General features: G+C 44.9%; 1 protein-coding gene across 2 annotated transcripts in view; it reads right to left on the bottom strand.

Annotated features, from left to right (window-relative positions):
* The window catches only part of ncf2 (neutrophil cytosolic factor 2), a 51,543-nt gene that overhangs the window by 5,680 nt on the left and 22,417 nt on the right, over nt 1-23,446 (bottom strand). For both annotated transcript variants that reach the window (XM_068037394.1, XM_068037392.1), the window contains 6 exons: nt 22,263-22,310; nt 21,588-21,663; nt 20,655-20,713; nt 10,746-10,897; nt 4,501-4,615; nt 4,289-4,373 (listed from right to left, as the gene is read on the bottom strand). In XM_068037394.1, the coding sequence (XP_067893495.1) occupies nt 4,289-4,373; nt 4,501-4,615; nt 10,746-10,897; nt 20,655-20,713; nt 21,588-21,663; nt 22,263-22,310 (535 nt within the window). The remainder of the gene's footprint in view (nt 1-4,288; nt 4,374-4,500; nt 4,616-10,745; nt 10,898-20,654; nt 20,714-21,587; nt 21,664-22,262; nt 22,311-23,446) is intronic.

Genomic DNA, 23,446 nt, shown 5'->3' with positions numbered 1-23,446 from the left:
AAATTTAACTAGAATGCTGCTGAGTATGAGGAAAAATTGATATGAAAAGCATGCAAAATTACATCTTTTCATTAAAACAACACAAATGTTCTTTTAAAATTATAATAGGATAGAAGCAGATTGTTTCCAGTGGTTTAGGGGGCAAGAGCATGGGGTCATAGATACAAGATTACATGTAAGATTTAGAACAGAAAGCAAGAGAAATTGTTTTACACAGTTATAAGGCTGTGGAATTCATCACTCTTGCACTTTTATCAATGCTGTTGTTGTTCAAAATTTATATTAATGATTTAGACTTTGGAATCAGAGGCACAATTTCTAAATTTGTGGACGACACCAAATTGGGAGGATAGTCAACACTAAGGAGGACTGCAACAAATTACAAGATGACATTAAGAAACTTGCAGAATGTGCATATAATTGGCAAATGAATTTCAGCATGTGAGGTATTACATTTTGGTAACAAACAAGAGGTCACATGTTCGTCAGAAAGAATCTAAATGATGTAGAGGAGCAATGGGATCTGAGAATGCAAATAAATCACAAAGTAGCAATGCAGTTCAGTAAGGTCTAACAAAAGCAAAGCAAGCACTGGGGTCTATTTCTGAAGGGAAAAGCAGAGAAGTTATACTAAACTGATATCAAACCTTGGTTAGATCACACTTAGAGTACTGTGTACAGTTCTGGTCACCATATAATAAAAAGAAGGTACTGGAAAGAGTGCGAAAAAGATTTACATGAGTGATACCAGAACTATGAAGTTATACATTTCAGGAAAGGATGAACAGGCTAGGTCTCTTTTCTCCTGAAAAAGAAGGCTGAGGGATGACTGAATAGGGGTCTTTACCATTATGAAAGGTTTTGATACAGTAGAGAAAAAGAGAGTTTCCACTTGTGGGAATGAGCAAAACTAGAGGACATAAATATAAGATGGTCAGCAACAATATTGCCTGTAAGCTGCGCAAGTGCGCAGCAATCCGAAAGTCCCCGTGCAGACCGCACAAGTCAACCTCTTTAAATTACTGCCTCAGAAAATTTAAAGGCGCCGCGCACTTAAATAAATCACCCATGCACTCCAAAAAAAAATTAAAGGGAACGTTGGTCAGCAAGACATAGAACAGGAATTTCGGAAGAAATGTGTTTACCCAGACCGTGGTGAGAATGTGGAACTTGCAACAGTTGAGACAAGTAGTATCGATGCATTTAAGGGGAAGCTGGATAAGCATGATCGAGAGGGCTATGCTGATAGAGTTAGATGAGGAAGGATGGGAGGAGGCTCGAGTGGAGCATAAATGTCAGCATAGACTGGTTGGGCTGAATGGCCTGTTTCTGTGCTGTATATTCCATGAGCGTACAGCACAGAAACAGGCCATTCAACCCCAAATAGTTTATGTTCCACACGAACCACCTCCCATCCTACTTCATCTAGCCCTATTATCACAACTTTCCATTTCTTTCTCCCTCATACTTATCTAACTTGCCCTTAAATACACCTATGCTATTTGCCTCAACTAATCCTTGCGGTAGCTAGCATCTTCCACATTCTGCAGGTAAAGAAGTTTCTCCCAAATTTTCTATTGGATTTATTAGTGACTTTCTTACATTAATAATCTCCAGTTTTGGACTCCCCAGAAGTGAAAACATTTTCTCTACATCTAACCTATCAAACTGTCTCATTATCTATAAAGTCATCCCTTGGCCTTCTCTTTTCTAGAGAAAAGAACCACAGCATGTCCTGATGAATATATCCTTTGTTCTGGTATCATCCTTGTGAGTCTCCTTTTGTACTTTCATCAATGCTACTGTATCCGTTTCATAATATGGAGATCGGAACACTGCACAGTTCTCTGAAGTATGGTCTAACCAAGGTTCAATACAAGTTTAATAATGTAACTTCTTTGCCTTTCAATTCTATCCCTCAAGAAATGAATACCAGTGCTTGGTTTGCTGACTTTATTTATCTGTTACTACTTTAAGTGATTTGTGTATCTGTACCCCTACATCCCTTTGCTCCTCTACCTCATTTAGACTCTTATCTAAGCAGTATATGGCATCCTTATTCTTGCTACCAAAATGTACCACCTCACACTTAGCTGTATTGAAATTCATTTGCCAATTACATACCCTTCTGCAAGCTGTATTCTGTCACAGTCTTCCTTTGTATTCAAAACACCTCCCAATTTGGTGTTATTTGCAAATTTTGTAATTGTACTTTCGATTGCAGAGACTAAATTATTAATGTAAATTGTGAACAACAGTGGTCTCAGCACCAATCCCTGTGAAAGACCACTTCCCAGGATGTTACTTCAAAGAGTTCAATAAGGTTGGTCAAAGCATGACTTTCCCTTTTGGAATCTGTGCTGAATCTGTATTTTCACTTCCAGAGTTAAAGGTTAAGGCAGAAACTATGACAACATTCAAAGTTGGATTGCTTAGGTGGGTGATGGAAAAGGAGTTGAAGAGATAATGGTAACAAGATGGGTAAATATAGTTAGAGCTCTTCTTTGGCCTCCTTATCTTGAGAGACAATGGATAAGCGCCTGGAGGTGGTCAGTGGTTTGTGAAGCAGCACCTGGAGTGGCTATAAAGGCCAATTCTAGAGTGACAGGCTCTTCCACAGGTGCTGCAGAGAAATTTGTTTGTCGGGGCTGTTACACAGTTGGCTCTCCCCTTGCGCCTCTGTCTTTTTTCCTGCCAACTACGAAGGCTCTTCGACTCGCCACACTTTAGCCCTGCCTTTATGGCTGCCCGCCAGCTTTGGCGGACGCTGGCAACTGACTCCCACGATTTGTGATCAATGTCACAGGACTTCACGTCGCGTTTGCAGACGTCTTTAAAGCAGAGACATGGACGGCCGGTGGGTCTGATACCAGTGGCGAGCTCGCTGTACAATGTGTCTTTGGGGATCCTGCCATCTTCCATGCGGCTCACATGGCCAAGCCATCTCAAGCGCCGCTGACTCAGTAGTCTGTATAAGCTGGGGATGTTGGCCGCCTCGAGGATTTCTGTGTTGGAGATACGGTCCTGCCACCTGATGCCAAGTATTCTCCGGAGGCAGCGAAGATGGAATGAATTGAGATGTCGCTCTTGGCTAACATACGTTGTCCAGGCCTTGCTGCCATAGAGCAAGGTACTGAGGACACAGGCTTGATACACTCAGACTTTTGTGTTCCGTGTCAGTGCGCCATTTTCCCACACTCTCTTGGCCAGTCTGGACATAGCAGTGGAAGCCTTTCCCATGCGCTTGTTGATTTCTGCATCTAGAGACAGGTTACTGGTGATAGTTGAGCCTAGGTAGGTGAACTCTTGAACCAGTTCCAGAGCGTGGTCGCCAATATTGATGGATGGAGCATTTCTGACATCCTGTCCCATGATGTTCGTTTTCTTGAGGTTGATGGTTAGGCCAAATTCATTGCAGGCAGCCGCAAATCTGTCGATGAGGCTCTGCAGGCAGTCTTCAGTGTGAGATGTTAAAGCAGCATCGTCAGCAAAGAGGAGTTCCCTGATGAGGACTTTCCGTACTTTGGACTTCGCTCGTAGACGGGCAAGGTTGAACAACCTGCCCCCTGATCTTGTGTGGAGGAAATGTCTTCTTCAGAGGACTTGAACGCATGTGAAAGCAGCAGGGAGAAGAAAATCCCAAAAAGTGTGGGTGCGAGAACACAGCCCTGTTTCACGCCACTCAGGATAGGAAAGGGCTCTGATGAGGAGCCACCATGTTGAATTGTGCCTTTCATATTGTCATGGAATGAGGTGATGATACTTAGCAGCTTTGGTGGGCATCCAATCTTTTCTAGTAGTCTGAAGAGACCACGTCTGCTGACAAGGTCAAAGGCTTTGGTGAGACCAATGAAAGCAATGTAGAGGGGCATCTGTTGTTCACGGCATTTTTCCTGTATCTGACGATATAGTTAGAACTATTTGCTGACAAAGAGGGTGGGGGGGGTGGGGTGCGGATAAATGGCAACATAAACTGCATGGGTCGAATGGCTTGTTTCCATGTTGAAACTTCTTTGTGTTTCTATGTATTGATGTGAGTGGCCATTTTTTTTCTGAAGTCAATGTTTGAGTGGATTGTCATTTTTCCTTTTTTACATAAGCAGTAAAATATATTATGGCTTTTGTGAAATTGAACAGTCAATGTGAATGTATAAAAGTGGCACTTACAAACTACTAACAAAATGGCTAGTCCAAAAAAATGCATTAGAGAGATTGCCTACACAAAGGTCATGCTAAATATTTACTTCAGAACCTTAAGTGATAAGCAGTGATACCTTATGATTCTCACCTTGTGCTAAAACTTGGATGATGTCTCCTTTATGAAAGCCCAGATCAGCAGGGTCAGAGACCTCATAATCATACAGTGCTACTGCCTAATGTGGAAAGATGAATGAATTTAAAAATCTCATGTTAGTTAAGAAGAACCATGGGCTTGAGAAAAATAACATAAGCCAATGCAAAACCATGTGAACATTTACAGTATGAATAATCATCTCTCACCTCCAGAAACTTGCACCAAATGGTCAAACGCTGATTTCTGACCTCAGTCCATGCATTCTTCATTTTGGTTTCACTGGTAATGGGAATGAGCTCACCACTCTCTTGTGCCTTGTAACTGAAAGGAAGAATCATTAGAGATGGAAATCATATTGTTTCTTATGCTATACCGAAGACTTCGGGCAAGCAGGTCCACATTTGTGCTCATTTTTGTTCTGCATCCCCAATTTCCCAGTTTCCAGCACTTACAAAAGGCATTAAAGCATATCTGATATGTCTCTCCTCTTATGTAGGGGCTATAGTTATATAGAAAGCCCTATCTCAATATTGGTGTATTCATGCTGTTAAATTTTACAGATGTTGGCAATTTTATGTCATAGGCTAAAATATTAAAAGTAAGGAATAGTATTAGAAAAATAGGATCAAGAGGTGAACACCAGGTATGGACTAGGTATCAATAGTATGGTGGAACATTATGGGAGAGTGACCTTCAAAAGGTTTAAATGACTGACATGTTTACCAAATTATGAACAGCATTTCGAAATCTCAAGTGATTTGCTTTAATAGCTGTTGGGAGTGTTCAATCTAAATCGCTAGGCTAGAAAAACAAAATTGGCACTAAGTTAAAAATAGGGGCATGACAAGGAGAACAATCGTTATTGTCAAAGTCACAAAGTAGATGACTTTCAGTGCGTTTTGGAGTTCTTCATGTGGAACCAGAAAAACCCTGATGGACACAATTGTAAACCGAGTCATATAAGAAATATATCTAAAATGGTTAATGTACAGAATGGACCATGCTACCACGCAGTGAAAGTGACTGTCAAAAAATGATTTTGATTTAATGGAGCAGAAATTTAAATGCATAAACCAAGCAGGAAATGAAAGGTATGGGTGCTAAATATGAGCAAGTTATTTTGCTTTTAAAATATTTATTCTATTTGTTATGACCACGGCGGGAGTAATGCACTGTTAATTCAGTTCCACTACTCCACAGGTCATAGTATATCAAATAAAGTTTCCCACCTACCAAAGACAAGCCAAATTAAATACTGTATTTTTCCCCCAGAATAAAGCATACAAAACCAGGTTTCTTAAAACAACAACAACATTAACTATTTACTAGAAAATAAATAGGTCTTAACTACTAATGAGATAAATCTATACATGAAAAAATCCTTATTCTCTCATGCACACACACATACATTCAAAAAGAAACAATTGACCGGTTTCAAAAGGAGGTTTTGGATTATAACTGTTTCTTAGGAATAGAAGGAATAATAAAAATAATGGAGGTTCATGTTCTGGTTGGATGTTTTCAGTATGGCGAAGTGTCTCAGAGTCAAATAGTCGGATGCCACTCAAAATCTCTCCAGGCGAGGTTAATGAACAGTCTGTGAAGGGTAGGTATTCACGGCAATTTAACTGCAGCAGGCATTGCACAGGTCTTCCATCAGGGGTATAGCAACAGGTCTATTTGAGCTTTGAAGCAGCAGTCTAGCAGTAGAAGATTTCTTCAGATTTCAGGATTTTCTTAGAACACAAGAGGCAGCAGGAATCTCACTGGATGCAGAAATTCTTCAGAGACCGGAGGCAACAGGAATCTGCCACCTTTCAAATGCAGAATTCCTTTTCAAAAGATGCGAGTCTCCTTTACAGAAAGAGGTAGCACTTTTCCGGGTCTTTTCTCTGTGGCTCCAGCCAGGTCAAGCAAAGATTTCAAATGCCTGCCCTTTGTCTAATTCACAGGCTTTTTAAAGGATCCAAAGTGGAAAAAACACCTTCCCGAACATGGTCACATGTCCAGACACAGTGTCTCCCCCTTGTCACTCAAGCTGCTCTGAAGAACGATCAAACCCCTGTGATTTCCTTGAAACTGTTAACCTTCCTTTCAAAACATCCATCAAGTTCAACTCTTTGTTCTGAACTTCCTTTCAAAACATTGCTGGAATTCCAATTATTTTTGCAGGTGTCTTTCACTGAGCAACATCATTCTGTCAGTTTTTTTTTAAACACATGGAAGACCAAAATTTTAGTACAAAAATAAAATCTTTTGTGACAATTTGTTCTTAGGATGTGTGTCACTGTTAAGACTAGCATTTATTGCTCATCCCCAAATGCCCTTGAGAAGGTGGTGGTGAGCTACCTTCTTGAACCGCTGCCGTCCATGTGGTGAAGATATACACACCCACACTGCTGTTAGGGAGAGAGTTCCAGGATTTTGACCCAGCGACAGTGAAGGAACGGCGATATAGTTCCATGTCAGTATGGTGCTTGACTTAGAGGGGAACTTGCAGGTGGTGGTGTTCCCATGCATCTGCTGCCCTTGTCCTTCTAAATGGTAGAGGTTATGGTTTGGAAAATGCTGTCGAGGGAGGCTTGGCTAGGTGCTGCAGTGCATCTTGCAGATGGTACACACCGCTGCCATGGTGCGCCGGTGGTGCAGGGAGTGAATGTTTAAGGTTGTGGATGCGGTGATGATCAAGTGGGCTGCTTTTTCAGGGATGGTATCGAGCTTCTTGAGTGTTGCTAATGCTGCACACATCCAGGCAAGTGGAGAGTATTCCCTCACACTCTTGACTTGTGCCTTGTAGATGGTGGACAGGCTGTGAGGAATCAAGAGGTGAGCACCCAGCCTCTGATCTGTTCTTGTAACCACAGTATTTACATGGCTGGTTCAGTTGTGTTTCTGGTCAATGGTAACCCCCAGTATGTTGATGGTGGTGGAAATTCAGCAATGGTAATTCCATTAAATTTCAAGGGCGGGTGGTGGGGGGGAGCGGGGTGGGGGTGGGGTGGGGGTGGGGGGTGGGGAGGTGGTGGTTAGATTCTCTCTGATCAGGTATGGTCATTGCCCAGCACTCAAGCCTGAATGTTGTCCAGGTCTTGTATGCAGGTACGGACTGCTTCCGAATCTGAGGAATGTCATAGAGTTATACAGCACCGAAACAGGCCCTTCAGCCCATTGTGTCCGTGCTGGCCATCAAGCAGCTATCTATTCTAATTCCATTTTCCAGTACTTGGCCCGTAGCCTTGTATGCGATAGCGTTTCAAATGCCCATCAAAGTACTTCTTAAATGCTGTGAGGGTTCCTGCCTCTACCATCCCTTCAGGTAGTGTGTTTCAGATTCCAACCACCCTCTGGGTGAATTTTTTTCCTCAAATTCCCTCTACACCTTCTGCCCCTTACCTTAAATCTATGCCCCCTAGTTATTGACACCTCCGCTAAGGAAAAAAGTTTCTTCCTTTCCAAACCTATCAATGCCCCTCAATTTTTTGTATACTCAATCAGGTTCCCCCCTCAGCCTTCTCTGCTCTAAGGAAAACAATCGTAGCCTATCCAACCTCTCTTCATAGCTGAAATGCTCCAGCCCAGGCAATATCCTGGTGAATCTCCTCTGCACCCTCTCCAGGTGCAATCACATCCTTCCTATAGTGTGGCAACCAGAACTGTACACAGAACTCCAGCTGTGGCCTAACTAATGTTTTATACAGCTCTTTCCTTGTTAGTCCTTCCAAAATGCATCACCTCACACTTCTCAGGATTAAATTCCATTTGCCATTGCATTGCCCATCTTACCAGCCCATCTATTTCATCCTGTAATCTAAGGCTTTGCTCTCACTATTTACGACACCATTAATTTTCGTGTCATTTGCGAACTTACTGACCATACCTCCCATATTCACATCTAAATTATTAATGTACACTACAAACAGCAAGGGTCCCAGCACCAATCCCTGCGGTACACCACTGGTCACAGGCTTCCAATCGCAAAAACAACCCTCGACCATCATCCTCTGCCTCCTGCCACGAAGCCAATTTTGGATCCAATCTGCTAAATTGCCCTGGATCCCATGGGCTCTTACCTTCTTGACCAATCTCCCATGCAGGACCTTATCAAAAGCCTTACTGAAGTCCATGTAGACTACATCAACTGCTTTACCCTCATCTACACGTCTAGTCACCTCCTCAAAAAATTCAATTGAATTTGTTAGACATGATCTCCCCCTGACAAAGCCATGCTGACCATCCTTGATTAATCCCTGCCTCTCCAAGTGGAGATTAATCCTGTTCCTCAGAATTTTTTCCAATAGTTTTCCTACCACTGATGTTAGACTCACTGGCCTGTAATTACCTGGTTTATCCCTACTACCCTTCTTGAATAATGGTACCACATTTGCTGACCTCCAATCCTCTGGCACCTCTCCTATGGCCAGAGAGGATTTGAAAATTTGTGTCAGAGTCCCTGCAATCTCCCCCCTTGCCACACATTTAAGAAGTATAGATGAGTACTTGAAACGCCATAGCATATAAGGCTACAGGTCAAGTGCTGGAAAATGGGATTAGAATAGATAGGCTTGATGGCCGGCGTGGACATGGTGGGCCAAAAGGCTTGTTTCTGTGCTGTATAACTCTATGACTATGACACAGCAGCTTGGGATACATCTCATCTGGGCCTGGGGATTTATCCACTTTTAAGCCAGCTAAAACTGCTAATATCTCCTCCCTTTCAATGCTAATTTGTTCAAGTATATCACAATCCCCCTCCCTGATCTCTACACCTACATCGTCTTTCTCCATAGTGAACATAGATGAAAAGTAATCATTTAAAACCTCCCCGACATCCTCCGGCTCCACACACAGATTGCCACTTTGGTCCCAAACGGGCCCTACTCTTTCCCTGGTTATCCTCTTGCCCTTAATATACTTATAAAATGCCTTGGGATTTTCCTTTATCTTGCCTGCCAATGTTTTTTCATTTTACCTCTTCGCTCTCCTAATTACTTTTTTGAGAACCCCCCTACACTTGCTGTACTCCTCTAGTCCTCTGCTGTTTTCAGTGCTCTGAATCTGCCATAAGCCTCCTTTTTTATCCCTTATCTAATCCTCTATATCCCTTGACATCCAGGGTTCCCTGAACTTGCTGGTCCTACCCTTCATCTTTAAGGGAACATGTTGGCCCTGAACTCTCACTATTTTCTTTTTGAATGACTCCCACTGCTCTGATGTAGACTTTCCTACAAGTAGCTCCCAGTCCACTTTGGCCAGATCCTGTTTTATCAAATTGAAATCGGCCTTCCCCCAATTCAGTACCTTTATTTCCAGTCCATCTTTGTCCTTTTCCATAACTACCTTAATTCTTACAGGTACAAATGGTACTGCACACTGTGCAATTAGTGAAGATCCCCACTTCTGACCTTGCATTGGAGGGAGGGTCATTGATGAAGCAGCTGAAGATGGTTGGGCCTAGGACATTACTCTGCAGCAAGGTAAAGTTTGTGATGATGAAATTGATGATTGCAAAGAAGCCAGAAGAAAGCCATGTGAAAATTCAACATCCGGTAAAATGCCCCATAACGAGCTCAGTGCAGTGTTCATTATTATCACTGCAAGAGAACACTTTCACCCTGCCTCCACATCCCAGAAAAAAGAGATCCGCTTTATTAAGTTTATAACAATACTGTCATTTACAATGACTGGGAATTTCCTGAGTTGCTCCCACTCCACTCGCAAGATTTTGTCAGAAATGCCATTTACATGAGTAGACACTCTTCCTACTGCACTTTAGGTGAAGTTACAATGGTGAAGCAGGAGCAGCCGTCAGAAAATTGCCAGCAAATGACTTAAGTTGAAGCAGTTTCCGAAAGAAAATGGAAACTGATGATAATTCACCTTCTGGATCCTAACAACTCCACACCTGCTCTAAGAAAGTACTGAACAGATAGATCTGTGTCTTCGCATTGGAGGACATTTAACTTATTAAAAAATAAGTTTAGATTAAAATGCAGTTCATTTTGGGGCTTGGGTGTTACAATGGGTGAGTACAGTGTCCTTTCACTTTTAGGTTTGAATCCAGAACATTCTTTCTCTGTTAACTATAATAGCTCAATTGAAAATAGACTTGACATGCTCAACCCAATTTCAGGTCAGTATAGCAACCACAGTGCAACAATGGCCCCAATTTGGAAGTAAACTGGCAGCACTACTCAGGCTACCAAGGTACAAATGTGATGTTGATGCAGTAAAAGATCGGAGATGAGACATAGTAGCGTGGAAAAAACTTACTTTGCATCTAAGTTGTGCTATACCTGATCTAGGTGACTAATGACAACTTTGAATATAAAATTTCCCAGCATTGATAATTCTTCATCTGATAATTGCAAAAATTCAATAAAAAATGAAAGAATGTGAAAAAGAAAACATTTTTATGATGCCGTTAAACATATTGAAAAAGTCTTACTCATACCTCAGTCCAAGTCTGTTCTCAGGTAGATGAAACTTCTTACTGATGACGGCCAACAGCTCATTGTGTGACAGCCCTGGTTTTACACGTATAGCCACCGTGTACATGAAGTGCACTTTAACAATGGAAGGTACAGGCATAGGGTGGTCCTTGCACTGTTCCACAAGGAAGAAAATTGCAGATTGGTGACATTTTAAATTATACAGTCAGTAACACAAATTGTTTACATTGGTCAAATTATTGGTTTATTTAAGGAATTAGAGGTGGTAACCAACACCCATGTCCTCATTGCCTTTATGAATAATTGCATTTCTTCGCTTAGTACTGTTCCACACAAGGTAAGGTAAGATGTGCCACAAAGGTCGTTTTTACCCAGTCTGGCCTACATGTGACTCCATCTCGGCCTCCTTCTGAGGTTCTCAGCATCACAGATGCCAGTCTTCAACCAACTCGATTCACGCCACGTGATATCAAGAAACAGCTGAAAGCATTGGATACAGCAAAAGCTATGGGCCCAGGCAACACCCCAGCTGTAGTACTGAAGACGTGCTCCAGAGAAGCCGCACACTTAGTCAAGCTGTTCCAGTACAACTACAGCATTAGCATCTACCTAACAATGTGGAAAATTGCACAGGTATGTCCTGTCCACAAAAAGCAAGACAAATCCAAACCCGCCAATTACTGGTCCATCAGTCTACACTTAAGCATGAGTAAAGTGATGCAAGGTGTCATCGACAGTGCTATCAAGTGCCACTTACTCATCAATAATCTGCTCACCAATGCTCAGTTTGGGTTCCACCAAGGCCACTTAGCTGCAGACCTCATTACAGCCTTGGCCCAAACACGGACAAAAGAGCTGAATTCCAGAGGTGAGGTGAAAGTGACTGCCTGTAACATCAAGGCAGCTCTATTAAAATCAATGGGAATTAGGGGGAAAACTCTCCACTAGTTGGAGTCATCCCTAGCACAAAGGAAGATGGTTGTTGAAGGCAATCATCTCAGTCCCAGGACATCACTGCAGGAGTTCCTCAGGGTAGTTTCCTACACCCAACCATCTTCAGCTGTTTCATCAATGACTTTCCCTCCATCATAAGGTCAGCAATGAGGATGTTTGCCGATGATTGCACAATGTTCAGTATGATTCGCAACTCCTCAGGATACTGAAGCAGTCTGTACCCTCATACAGCAAGACCTGGACAACATTCAGGCTCGAGCTGATGAGTGGCAAGTAACATTTGCACCACACAAGTGCCAGGTAATGACCTTCTCCAACAAGAGAGAATCTAACCATCTTCTCTTGATATTCAATGATGATACCATTGCTGAATCCCCCACCATCAACATCCTGGGGTGTTACTATTGACCAGAAACTTAACTGGACCAGCCATGTAAATACTGTGGCTATAAGAGGAGGTTAAAAGCTGGGTACTCACCTCCTGACTCCCCAAAGTCTGTCCACCATCTACATGGCACAAGTCAGGAGTGTGATGGAATGCTTTCCACATGCTTGGATGAATGCAGCTCCAACATCATTCAAAAAGCTCAACACTATCCAAGACAGATCAGCCCTCTTGATCTGCACTCCATCCAATACCTTAAACATTCAGTCCCTCCACCAGGGCACGGTGGCAACAGCGTGTACCATCTACAAGATGCACTCCCTGGAACTCCTTCCGTAACAGCATTGTGGGTTTACCTACACCACATGGACTTCAATGGTTCAAGAAGACAGTTCATCACCTTCTCAAGGCCAATTAGGGATGGGCAATAAACGCTGGCCTTACCAGCGATGCTCACATCCCAAGAATGAACAAAAATAAGGGAAAGTTATACAATTACCTGAAGCTCCACTGTGTTGCAGTATCATGTGAGTTTGCTCCTCACATAAAGACTTTTGAGTTAGGTTATGCTGTCATGAGGAAACACTGAGGTGCAGACCAGATACTTCCTCCAAGGTGACAGAAGGCATACCAATGGAAGATCCATACTAAACTGTTCGCATTCCTGTACATTAGATAGAAGCCTAGATGTAGATTGGTTGTCAGGTAGGAATGGTAGCTGACATGGGGAGCTCAATACAAAGGGAAGAGGTAAGAGTTGCTTATTCTATTAAGAGATTGATGCCTAAATCTGTGAATTCTACCACCTAGCAGGGTAAGGACAGACATGGGAACACCACTGCCAAGTTCTCCTCCAAATCACACATCATCCTGACTTAGATATACATCACCATTCCTTAATCCTGAAACCCCTTACCCAACAGCACTGTGAGACTGCCTTCACCACAGGGATTGCAGTGGTTCAAGAGGGTGTCTCACCAACACCTTCGCAAGGGAAACTAGGAAGGGGCAATAATGCTGGCCTTGCTAGTCACACCCGCATCCCAAGAATAAATAATTTTTTTTAAATTAAAAATTCAGGTCAAAACAAAAGCATTTTTCCTTGGAGCAGAACATCCTTTTCACCCTACATGATCTTCAGTACTTATCAAACAAAGAAATATCATATCATAAGGATCTGTGAAGGAAATCACAGACCTCCTCCTTGTGCTCGACAGAAGGGTGAGAAGCCCTACCTGTAATTTTAAACAAAGTGATTGATGACAACGCTACGTCATCAGGATGCGCCGCGGTGCGCACATGCGCACACGGTCTCAGGCCCTCTGCGCATGCGCTGCGGTCCGGATTGCCAGGACCAGTTTGCGCATGCGCCGATGACGTCATCGCGTACCGTCATCTTCCTTTAAAAAAAATTTATTTTAAAATAAATTACCACATAGTTCTACCATTAGGAAGCTAAAACTTAAACTTTTATACTTCTTTTATTGGGGAGCAGGATGAGAAATAACTTGGTTGAATTGGTAACACTTTTACTTTGTAGTTGTGAGTTCAAGCCCCATTCTAGAGCTTGAGCACATAACCTAGGCGTCTCTATTACAATAAATTAGGGAGTGCTATGTTAGAGATGTTGGCCTTCAGTTGAGAAGTTAAACCAAGGGCTGAATTTTATGCGGCCCTTGGGGACATGAATAGAGGTGGGGTGGGGGCATAAAATCGAGACAGCAGACATCGGACTGCTGACAGCCCATCCTAATTTTATCAATGGCGGCAAACATAGAGGATGGAGAGCAAACAAAATCATCAAGCAGACAATTAAGGTAGTTAAGAGGTTTCTTGACAGATTTTACTGTCAGTTTTAAATTTTAATAACGGCATTCAGGAATCACGGGGCTTCAGAGCCTCGCCTGGTCGAGGGAGGCAACATGGAAGCAGGAGCTCATTGGTGGCTGCAAAGGGAGGCCATGGGGAGAAGCAGCATCAACTGCCAGGCAGGGTGGAGAAGGGAGGGCATCGGGAATCGTCTGAGCAGCGGGGGCAAAAGTGCCAGCACTGCAGGGGAACCATACAATAGGTAAATGCCACCTCATCAGAGGTTACAAGTGGGGGAAAGAGGTGGAGGGCTGTTACACTTAGGGAGATGCCACCTATCATGTGCCTCATTCATCCAGGCTTTGGGGACCTCATTGTAGAGGAGGTGCAGCAGAACGGGAGGGTGGTCCAGGCAGCGGCAGCGGCACCGCATTGACCTGTGAGATCACAGAAAGGTCAACATCGGCCTCCAGAAAGTGGAAAAGGGAACAGAGGGAAAAGCCAGCAGCCTCCTCCACACAGGAGAAGCTACCCTCTAGAGATGGTCTACTGGTCAAGGTTCAGCTACCTACAGATATCTGAGAGGCAGTGCCAACTAAGACTCTGCCTCTGCAGGGAGGCTGGTATTGACCTCTGTACTATGATGCAAGGCAAACTGAACCCAGGGGATTTAGTGGAAATTCAATATCAGTGGTGCTGAAGATCAATGTTGCACTGAACTTCTACGCCTCTGGATCATTCCAGGGATCTACTGAGGACAAGTGTGGGATCTCGTAGTCAGTGGTCGATCGGTGCATCAAGGAGGTCACCAATGCCCCTTTCAGGAGGGCTGGTAAGTATGTGTGCTTCTACACGGATCCCAACTCAGGCCAAGAGGGCCATCAGGTTCGAGGCCATCGCTGGATTCCCCCAGGTGCAGGATGTCATCAACTGCATACGTGCGTCTATCAAGACTCCTGCACACCAGGCAGTGGCCTTCATCAACGGGAGGGCTTCCACTCCCTCAATGTACAACTTGTCTGTGACCACGTAAACAGATCCTGGAGGCCTGTGCATGCTTCCCGGGAAGTTGCCACGATGCCTACATTTTGAGGCAGTCCCTGATGCCAGAGCTTTTCCGGCCCCCCCACACACCTTCAGGGATGGATCCTTGGAGACAAGAGCAACCCACTGAGGACATGGCTACAGACGTCCATGATGAACCTTGCACAGATACAGAGGAAAGTTACAACACTTGCCACGGGCAACGCGAGTGATAATTGAGCAGGTCATTGGTCTGTGAAGATAAGATTCAGGTGTCTGGGTTAGTCTGGTGGAGCCATTCAGTATGTCCCGCAAGGGTCTCACGCATCATGATGGGCTGCTGTGCTCTGCACAATCTGTCGCTTCAGAAGGGAAGGGGGCGGGGTGGTGTGTTGAACAATGAGAATATCGAGGAGCACGACAAGTCCTCAGACAATGGAAGATGCGGAGGCAGAAGCTGGCCAAGCATCACCAGATAAAAGGACCCCAGGGTCAACAGGAAAGATGCCATGAGATACGTGCAAGGGAAGTTCGCTCTGCCCTTATACAATGATCCGTACTGCCAAACATACCTTTATGCAGCCTTGTTGTCACCTTCCTTCCTATAGCAAGACATCGCCGAGCTCCCAGGGCACAGCGCTCAGCTGACAAGGCTCCAAACTTGACGCCTCGAAGCAAGATCACTCGCCTCGGGGCCCTTGACAGAGGCAGGGTTAAAATGAGAGGAAGGAGTTTGTGAAATAGAAGCTTATCTCTATTATCCCTCATAACAAACACTAGTCTTTTTATTGACATTCAGCCATGAATCTCCCATGCTTCCAGATGTTCTTTATTCTTTTGCATGCACTCCTACACAGTGCTCTCCCTATGCTATCAGCTGAAGTGCAGGCAAGCTGCAGACCTTGATGCCCCTTGGCTAGGGATGTCCTTGGCGGTTGACCTCTGGATGCCTTAGGCCTGGTGGGCCCCAGTACGTTGAGGGCCTCCTGCACAGTAGTAGTACCAACCGCTGTCGTCAGGGATGAAGGAGGATCTGGCGTCATTGGCAGAGGGGCTGAGGAACTGCTCCCTGCATCAAAAGCAACCTGAAAGGAGCCCTCAGATGCAGGGTCAGCCCCTCCTCCACCCTTGTAAGACAGACTTGTGCCTCCCTGCTGACCTGAGAGGGTAGAGGACCTGGTGGTGACTCCAGGTGCCTCGTCTGCCTCGCCTTACCACTGCTGCCTAAGCTCTTGGCCAAGACAAGGATATGCAGGTCTGCACAAATCTCCTACAGACACTGTGTACTCTCCAGGAGGGGTGCCCATCTCTCAATGGAGGATGCCACCTGTGCACCACTTAGAGACAAAGCCTGGATGGACTCCTCCATCATCCGTGCTTGGGCACGCATAGCCTTTGGTATCTCTGCCGGATGTTGCCTGACCTCTCGCTACAGCTACAGCATTTCCTGTGATGCTGGCCACACTAGAGGCATATCATGAGCCTGGGGCTCAGCATGGGCCTGGCCTCCCACTGTCCTCCATCTATTAGAGGCATGGGCTGTTTCAGCTGCTTGTGCGTGTTCATGCTGTGTGCACTAGGCTGTGTTCCTGAACTTGTGCAAGTGCAGACCCAACAACGTATCTGCACTGGTGGAGGGTGTGGGGGTACAAGGTGACAATGCACCCTCTGAAGCTCCGTCCTCCCCCTCAGATGTCGCAGGCTCTCCCAAAGTCTCAGAGGCTCTTTGTGGATGTTCTATGTGACCTTCATGAGAGAACAGAGACATTGAAGAGTCAAGGGCCTCCCCCCCCAAACATTGCAATCACCCCTATGTTGGAGATCCCTGTAAGTACCAGATGCCTCATGAGCAGCATGGCTCCATCGCTGCTGATGCACCCTCGTGTCCCATGGTGACTTGACTCACTAGCTTGGAATGTGACCCTGTCTCTCTGTCCACAACAGAATGTCAGTCCTGCAGCCATTCCAGCTCCATAGCTGCCTTCTCCATCGGGTTCAGGACATGAAGAATCAGCAGTCCACCGCCAGTGTTGGCTTGCTGTCTGCCATTGTGTACTATCATCTCCTGCAGATACAAAGATGAACACTGTTGGTCTCCCAGTGGGGACAAGCCCAAAACATATGCTGGTGGTAGTTCAGCTGTTACTAATGGGGGCACACAGATGCCTCCTGCACGCGGCCCCTTTCCAGGGTCTTCCTTGGAGAGTCTCCAATGAAACACAGCCGCCTTTCAGAGCCATTTCGCCATCTTGTCTTTATGCCCTGACTCTTTGCCCACATCTGGGTGGGCACTCTCTCTTCGTCCAATGCACTCTTCCTCTGACAAATGCCAAGGGTTTATGCGGTACTCACTTTCACTGCCCGGATGAGGTCATTGAGCCATTTGCGACACTGTATTCAGGTCCTAGGGGTGACCCCACAGGTGCTGACCTCTTCTGCTATCTCTGGCCAGGCTTGCTTGGTCATGTGCTAGGCTCTCAGGCCATCCCTGGGGAAGTGTACCTCCCACATTTCCCAGGCAGCCTGTAGGAGAACCTGGAGGGAAGCATCACTGAAGTGTGGGGTCACCCGGGATCTTCCTTCTGCCATCATTGCGCAGCCTCTCTCCCTGAGGAAGTCCTTGCAATTGCAGATCATACATTGAATGCAGGGATGGCAGCCCGTTAATTATGGCGGCAGCACCTGCCACAGCGTCAGCTGATGCCAGCGTCTCCAACGTCGCCCCCGCCACCATCCACTTCATTGATGGTCCTCATGCCTCATTCAGCTTAGTTGACCAGCCATCACTTGATTGCATGTGGCCTTGAATGGAAGCCGCACCTGCTTCCGGTCCCGACATCGGGACTTGCGGCTTTTGAATAAAATCCAGCCCAGGGCTCTGACTCTCTATTCCATGAGTTCACATCAGCATTAAAGATCTCACTGCACTCCAGAAAGAAAAGTGCCGGTTTCTCCTCATGTCATGGCCAGCATTCATCCCTCAACCAACACCATCAACACATTTATCTCTTTACTGTTTGTTGGTTTTTGCAATCCACAAGATGACTGCTGCCTTTGCTACATAATAAGTCACAGCATAATTCATTGCGCATGAAGTACTTTAAGAACTGATAAGGTACAACATAAATGCACAGATTGCTTTCTTTTTCCTTAATTCTTAAGACTAGTAGAGACCCACAAAATATTTGCAATCAAATTAGTATCTTTATTGCAACAGTACTTTAAATACAGGATTTCTAGTTATTTTTCATCAAAGACTTTAAGAATCAAAGAATCAAAACTTCTCACTCTGGAAAAAAACACACAAAGCTGTGCATGTGTGAAGACAGGCCTAGGAATATAAATACAAATGTTGTCAAGAGTCTGGCCTTGTAACTTGTTTATAGTCAGAGAATATGAAAGTCTAATTCGAATCTTTTTTCTTCTGAGTTGAAAAGGCAGGTTTACCTCTGATGAGCTCAATTTATTCAAGGAATAAACGCTCTGGGCTGAATTTAGTCATGCCAGCAAGGTTCCCAGTGCTGGGCCAAAAAGGTGAGGGGAACACTGCCTCAGCCTTTCAGAGCCCATCTCACTGCCCCGCCCCTGCTTCGGTGAAATTCAATGGCACTCGGGCAATAAACTGCCCAGCACCAGGATCACTGTCCCTTTAAGGAGGGGGATTCCACCTCCCAGAGCTGCCAATCAGAGAGCTGGCAGCTCAGTAGTATCAGCAGTGCCACTGGGAGCAGTGACCACTGCTGGTACTACAGGAAGCCTGGGACCAGGCCCTAAGTGAGGTGGGGTCGATGGGGCCTACTGGACTGGCCCCGTCCCTGGTACAACAGGAAGGCAACGGTCCCTCCGTCCCCAACCTTCCATTGCAATTCTATGGGCCTCCCCACCTCCTAGCCCATCTCTGGGGACCATTAAATTCCACGTCTATTTCTTGAAAGGCTGCATTTGCTGACAACGCAACCACTAGGTGGCGCTGTACTAGCTAATTCAATTGAAACGTCACTGTCTGCGACGTTCAGGCAGCTGCCAGGATTAAAGATGGTGCTGCTCAATTTATCACAGGAAATGCTTTTGGCTAGTCAGTTCTAGCAAACTAACCTTACATTAAGTTGGATGGAAGCCCAGTATTATACTAGCATGGAGTATAGGATACTAACTGTACTCCTCAGATCCATTTAATATTCCAGTAATCCTATTAAATACAAAAGGAATTTTATGATTGAATTTCCATGTTCTGATACTTTCAGGCGTTAGTGAATTGGCACCCCGATCGATGGAGAAGAAAATCGAGCAGAGTATAAAATGTGCTGCCAATTAGTTATCCACATTTTATATGACTGACCAGGACTGATTTCACCCCAACTCAACCGCTCGCTCCAAACCTCACTGCCATCTCCCTCCCCCGGCCGATTTCTCCTCGTTTTGCACTGTCCCCGCCCCCCCGCCCCCCCCCCCCCCCCCACTCACCAGCCCTAGGCTGCACCACTTCCCACTTCTCGGCCACTTGCTCCCACGTTTGATCGTTTTCCATGCACCGCCCGAAGAAGCAAGGTGGGCTGCGAGGGGTGATGGGGCAACATTGGAGCAAGTGGCTGAGAGAAGGGAAGCAGCGCGGCCTAGAGCTGTGGGGGGGGCGGTGGGGAAGTGGGGAGCGAGCAGCAGGAGAGCGGGTTTGTGCAAAGCGAGGAGCGGGGAACAATCATCCTGGGGTCAGGGGAGCTGCGAGGTCTGGAGCGAGCAGCTGAGGAGGATAAGTGGCCGGTGGGGACAAGGGGGAAGGGTAGAAAACATCGAGCGAGCAGCGGGGATCGAGCACCAGCCTCAAAGGGGCTCAATACCGGATGATGCTTTATCGAGTGCGCGAAGAACAACCAGGCGCAGATGCGCGATGACATTGGCGCTACACGTTGACTGTATCCTGTGCTAGCGCCACTTAGTCCTGGCAAGACGTAGGCTGCGCATATGTGCAGCTTGGAACACTGTGATGATGTTGGCGGGCCACTGCGTTGTCAGGAGTCACTTTGTTCTTGAAATCTACCTGTTATAATTTCAGCATTTATCATCAAAGAAAACAACTTCCTAACTACCAATCTTATTCCATGACAATGTCCTTCTTCAGGATTCAAGTTTCGAAGCATCATTATAACTGCTCCTTCCTTGACTATAAGTTTGTGCAGTGGCATGCCCATTGGAGTTGGATTGTGTAGAAACTCTGGAGGGTATAAACTATTCGTCTACTTCATCTATAGAATCAACACTGATGTATTATTTTAATTCACCTGACAGCTTTTTCATTCAAATCTAGCGAATCTTCATTTTTAGCACAAAGAATAGCTTTTGAATAATAAGTTGTATCAAATAATTGTCACCGCCATTTTGTCACACTTAACCAATTCCAACATTGCATCCACCCTCCCATACCACCTCTCCTATGTCAACCCCATCCCACCCATTAATTTTTCCCATCCCTCAAAGAAACAATCTTGCCAGCAAGCGTAACTCTGTTGTTGGGATCCCCTTACTTCCTGCTGTTTTTGTTCTCCACCAACAACCCCATCCCGCCATCCCCCACACCCCATCCCAGCGACCAATTGTTGTCAGCTGCACATGCATCACGCGCTCCAGTTCTCTGCGTGCTCCAGGCAACACCCACCAAATAAACCCACCCACAGACTGACCCTTAAACTGACCAAAACAGTCCGAACAGATAAAAACTGAGTCTTATTGTTACAAAGTCCCTTACCTGAATCTTTTTTGAAGGATCTATCACCTGTTGTCTTGTAATGGTGAGTAAATTCTCATCTGAAAAATGAACAAATACATTTTTTCAGAAATCACTGTGAATTTAACTCTCAATATTGCGCTAGCTATTGTGTTAAATTTATTATTTTCTCTAATGTGATTACTTGTTGCCATGTAGCTCAAAGTTTAGGCCTTGTTCTTCAATGGCCAAGGTCACTTCTGCTTCATCATCAGCCAACAGGAGAGCAGTCTTCCATTTCCCTGAATCAGTTATATAATCGATGACAGGTTCGCATGCTCTAGATCTAATTCTGTTTCCATTACAGAAATGGTGATGCAACAGCATTTGGGGAGGTTCAAAATCCCAAACTTATTTTATGAACAGCTGTACATGCAGAAGCCTGCACACATGTAGACACTTCCAACGCCAATTGATAATTTACATTTTCTACCCATGAACCTTCCCCAGAGAGCTGCCAATGCCTATCTAACCATATGAAAGCATGAGCCATGGCCTTCACAAGAATAGGAGTCAGGGGAAGGAACATAAACAGTTGGAAAAACTGTCTTTTCTCCAGTTTCCCCTAGGACTTTCAGTCCATGTATTTCCTGCAGCCAGACACAAGATGGACTTCTATTGTTAGCCCTCTGTCATTGCTGTGTAGGATGTCAGGCTACAAAGTTCTCAGTTTCCTGCTCCCATCAATGACAGCTAGCCTGGCACTTACTCAGCACATTTTCACAACAGTAAGACTGAAATATGTACTCCCATATCACCATCAGTCATCGTTAGAATGCACTGAACCTCTCACTTTTAATTCTTCAAAGGCTTTTGGTCATTTTGATTTTCATATTTTACAGAATTTATTATGTCTATAACTTTCTAGTTGATGCAGTTACAGTCACACTATTTGATGATATTCTAACTCCTCACCTTTCACACCGGCTGGTCTTTCAGGGGCTGTTGTCGTGGGTGGTGCTGGAATATCAGGAGGGGGAGATGTTTCACCCTAATCAAGAAACACACAGATTACATCTCTTTAGGAGTTCATGTTCTTTGTTCATGAGCTGAAATAGGGCTTTTATCTAAAATAAATTACAAAAAGAATCTCACAAAGCAGCATTTTTAAATTAAATTCTGTACAAATATAAAATCAGAAAATCCTGGGTTTGCCTTATTTGGGCAAATGTCACTGGTTCCCTACCTGGTGTCTATACCAGGGAACATAACAATTCAGTACTGGGAAGTGAAGAAATTAGATGCTGCTTGAACTGTGTCTCCTGCTGGTCATTCACTGACCATCACTGATGGTAATCAGGGTAGAATCTATACCAAAGAAGGGGGACCAGAATGGCACGCACTGCCAACAAAGCTCATTGGATAGCAATCAGGATTGGCAATGCCTGACCCAGCTGCACTGCATCCAATTATAGAGCCCCTACCACTGCCCTAAATACAATCAGCACCAAGCGGGGATTGAATATGACACTTTCCTGATCTATGTGGCCTTCGGGGAGATTCTCAAAATCAAATCAAATGGAAAATTCTATTTTCTGAATCAAGCAGAATAGAACATTTGTCTTATAAACACACCACTCACAGCTTTACCTTTTCAAGTTCCAGTGGCTCCAAGTAGTTGTAGGGAACTAAGCCAGTCTAATAAATGAAAGAAAACACAGTTAGGAAATATTTATAACCATGTATGACACTCAGAAATCAAACTAAACCGAAATGGATTTACTCACAATAACAGCCAGAAAGATGTTTTAAAATTACATTAGTATTTTATTGGACTATCAATTTATATAGATTGAACATTTTTAAAGAGTAAGCATCAGTGGAGTGCTCAAGGGAGGGGTTCTATTGACAGCTGTTGTGTTAACAAACGCATCTTGTTGAAGTGATCTCAGTGACTTTCCTGCACCATTCAGTCAAATAATGTAACATTCGTGCCACACAAGTGCCAGGCAATGACCATCTCCAACAAGAGAGAATCTAACCATCTCCCCTTGATGTTCAATGGCATTACCATCGCTGAATCCCCCACTGTCAACATCCTGACCATTGACCAGAAGCTGAACTGGACCAGCCACATAAATACTGTGGCTACAAGAGCAGGTCAGAAGCTGGGAATTCTGCAGTGAGTAACTCACCTCCTGATTCCCCAAGGCCCGTCTACCATCTACAAGGCACAAGTCAGGAGTGTGATGGAATACTCTCCTTTTGCCTGGATGGGTGCAGCTCCAACAACAGTCAAGAAGCTCAACACCATCTAGGACTTGATTGGCACTCCTTCCACCACCTTCAACATTCACTCCCTCCACCACCGACGCATAGTGGCAGCAGTGTGTACCTTCTGCAAGATGCACTGCAGCAACTCACCAAGGCTCCTTTGACAGCACCTTCCAAACCCGCGACCTCTACCACCTAGCAAGACAAGGGCTGCAGATGCATGGGAACATCACCAACTGCAAGCTCCCCTCCAGGTCACACACCATCCTGACTTGGAACTATATCACCGTTCATTCACTGTAGCTGGGTCAAAATCCTGGAACTCCCTTCCTAACAGCACTGTGGGTGTAGCTACACCCCAAGGACTGCAGCGACTCAAGAAGGCGGCTCACCATCACCTTCTCAAGGGCAATTAGGGATGGGCAATAAATGCTGGTCTAGCCAGCGACGCCCACATCCATGAACGAATGAAAAAATATAGAGTTTGCCACAATGTAGGCTAACATTAAACCATTTGATAGTCCTGGAATTCTAGCTTCACAATGCCAAGACCCAAAATA

This window comes from Heterodontus francisci, chromosome 8, assembly GCF_036365525.1.
Source record: "Heterodontus francisci isolate sHetFra1 chromosome 8, sHetFra1.hap1, whole genome shotgun sequence".
Taxonomy (NCBI): Eukaryota; Metazoa; Chordata; class Chondrichthyes; order Heterodontiformes; family Heterodontidae; genus Heterodontus; species Heterodontus francisci.
The sequence above is the reverse complement of the archived record's forward strand: the minus strand, read 5'-3'. Positions and strand labels throughout refer to the sequence as shown.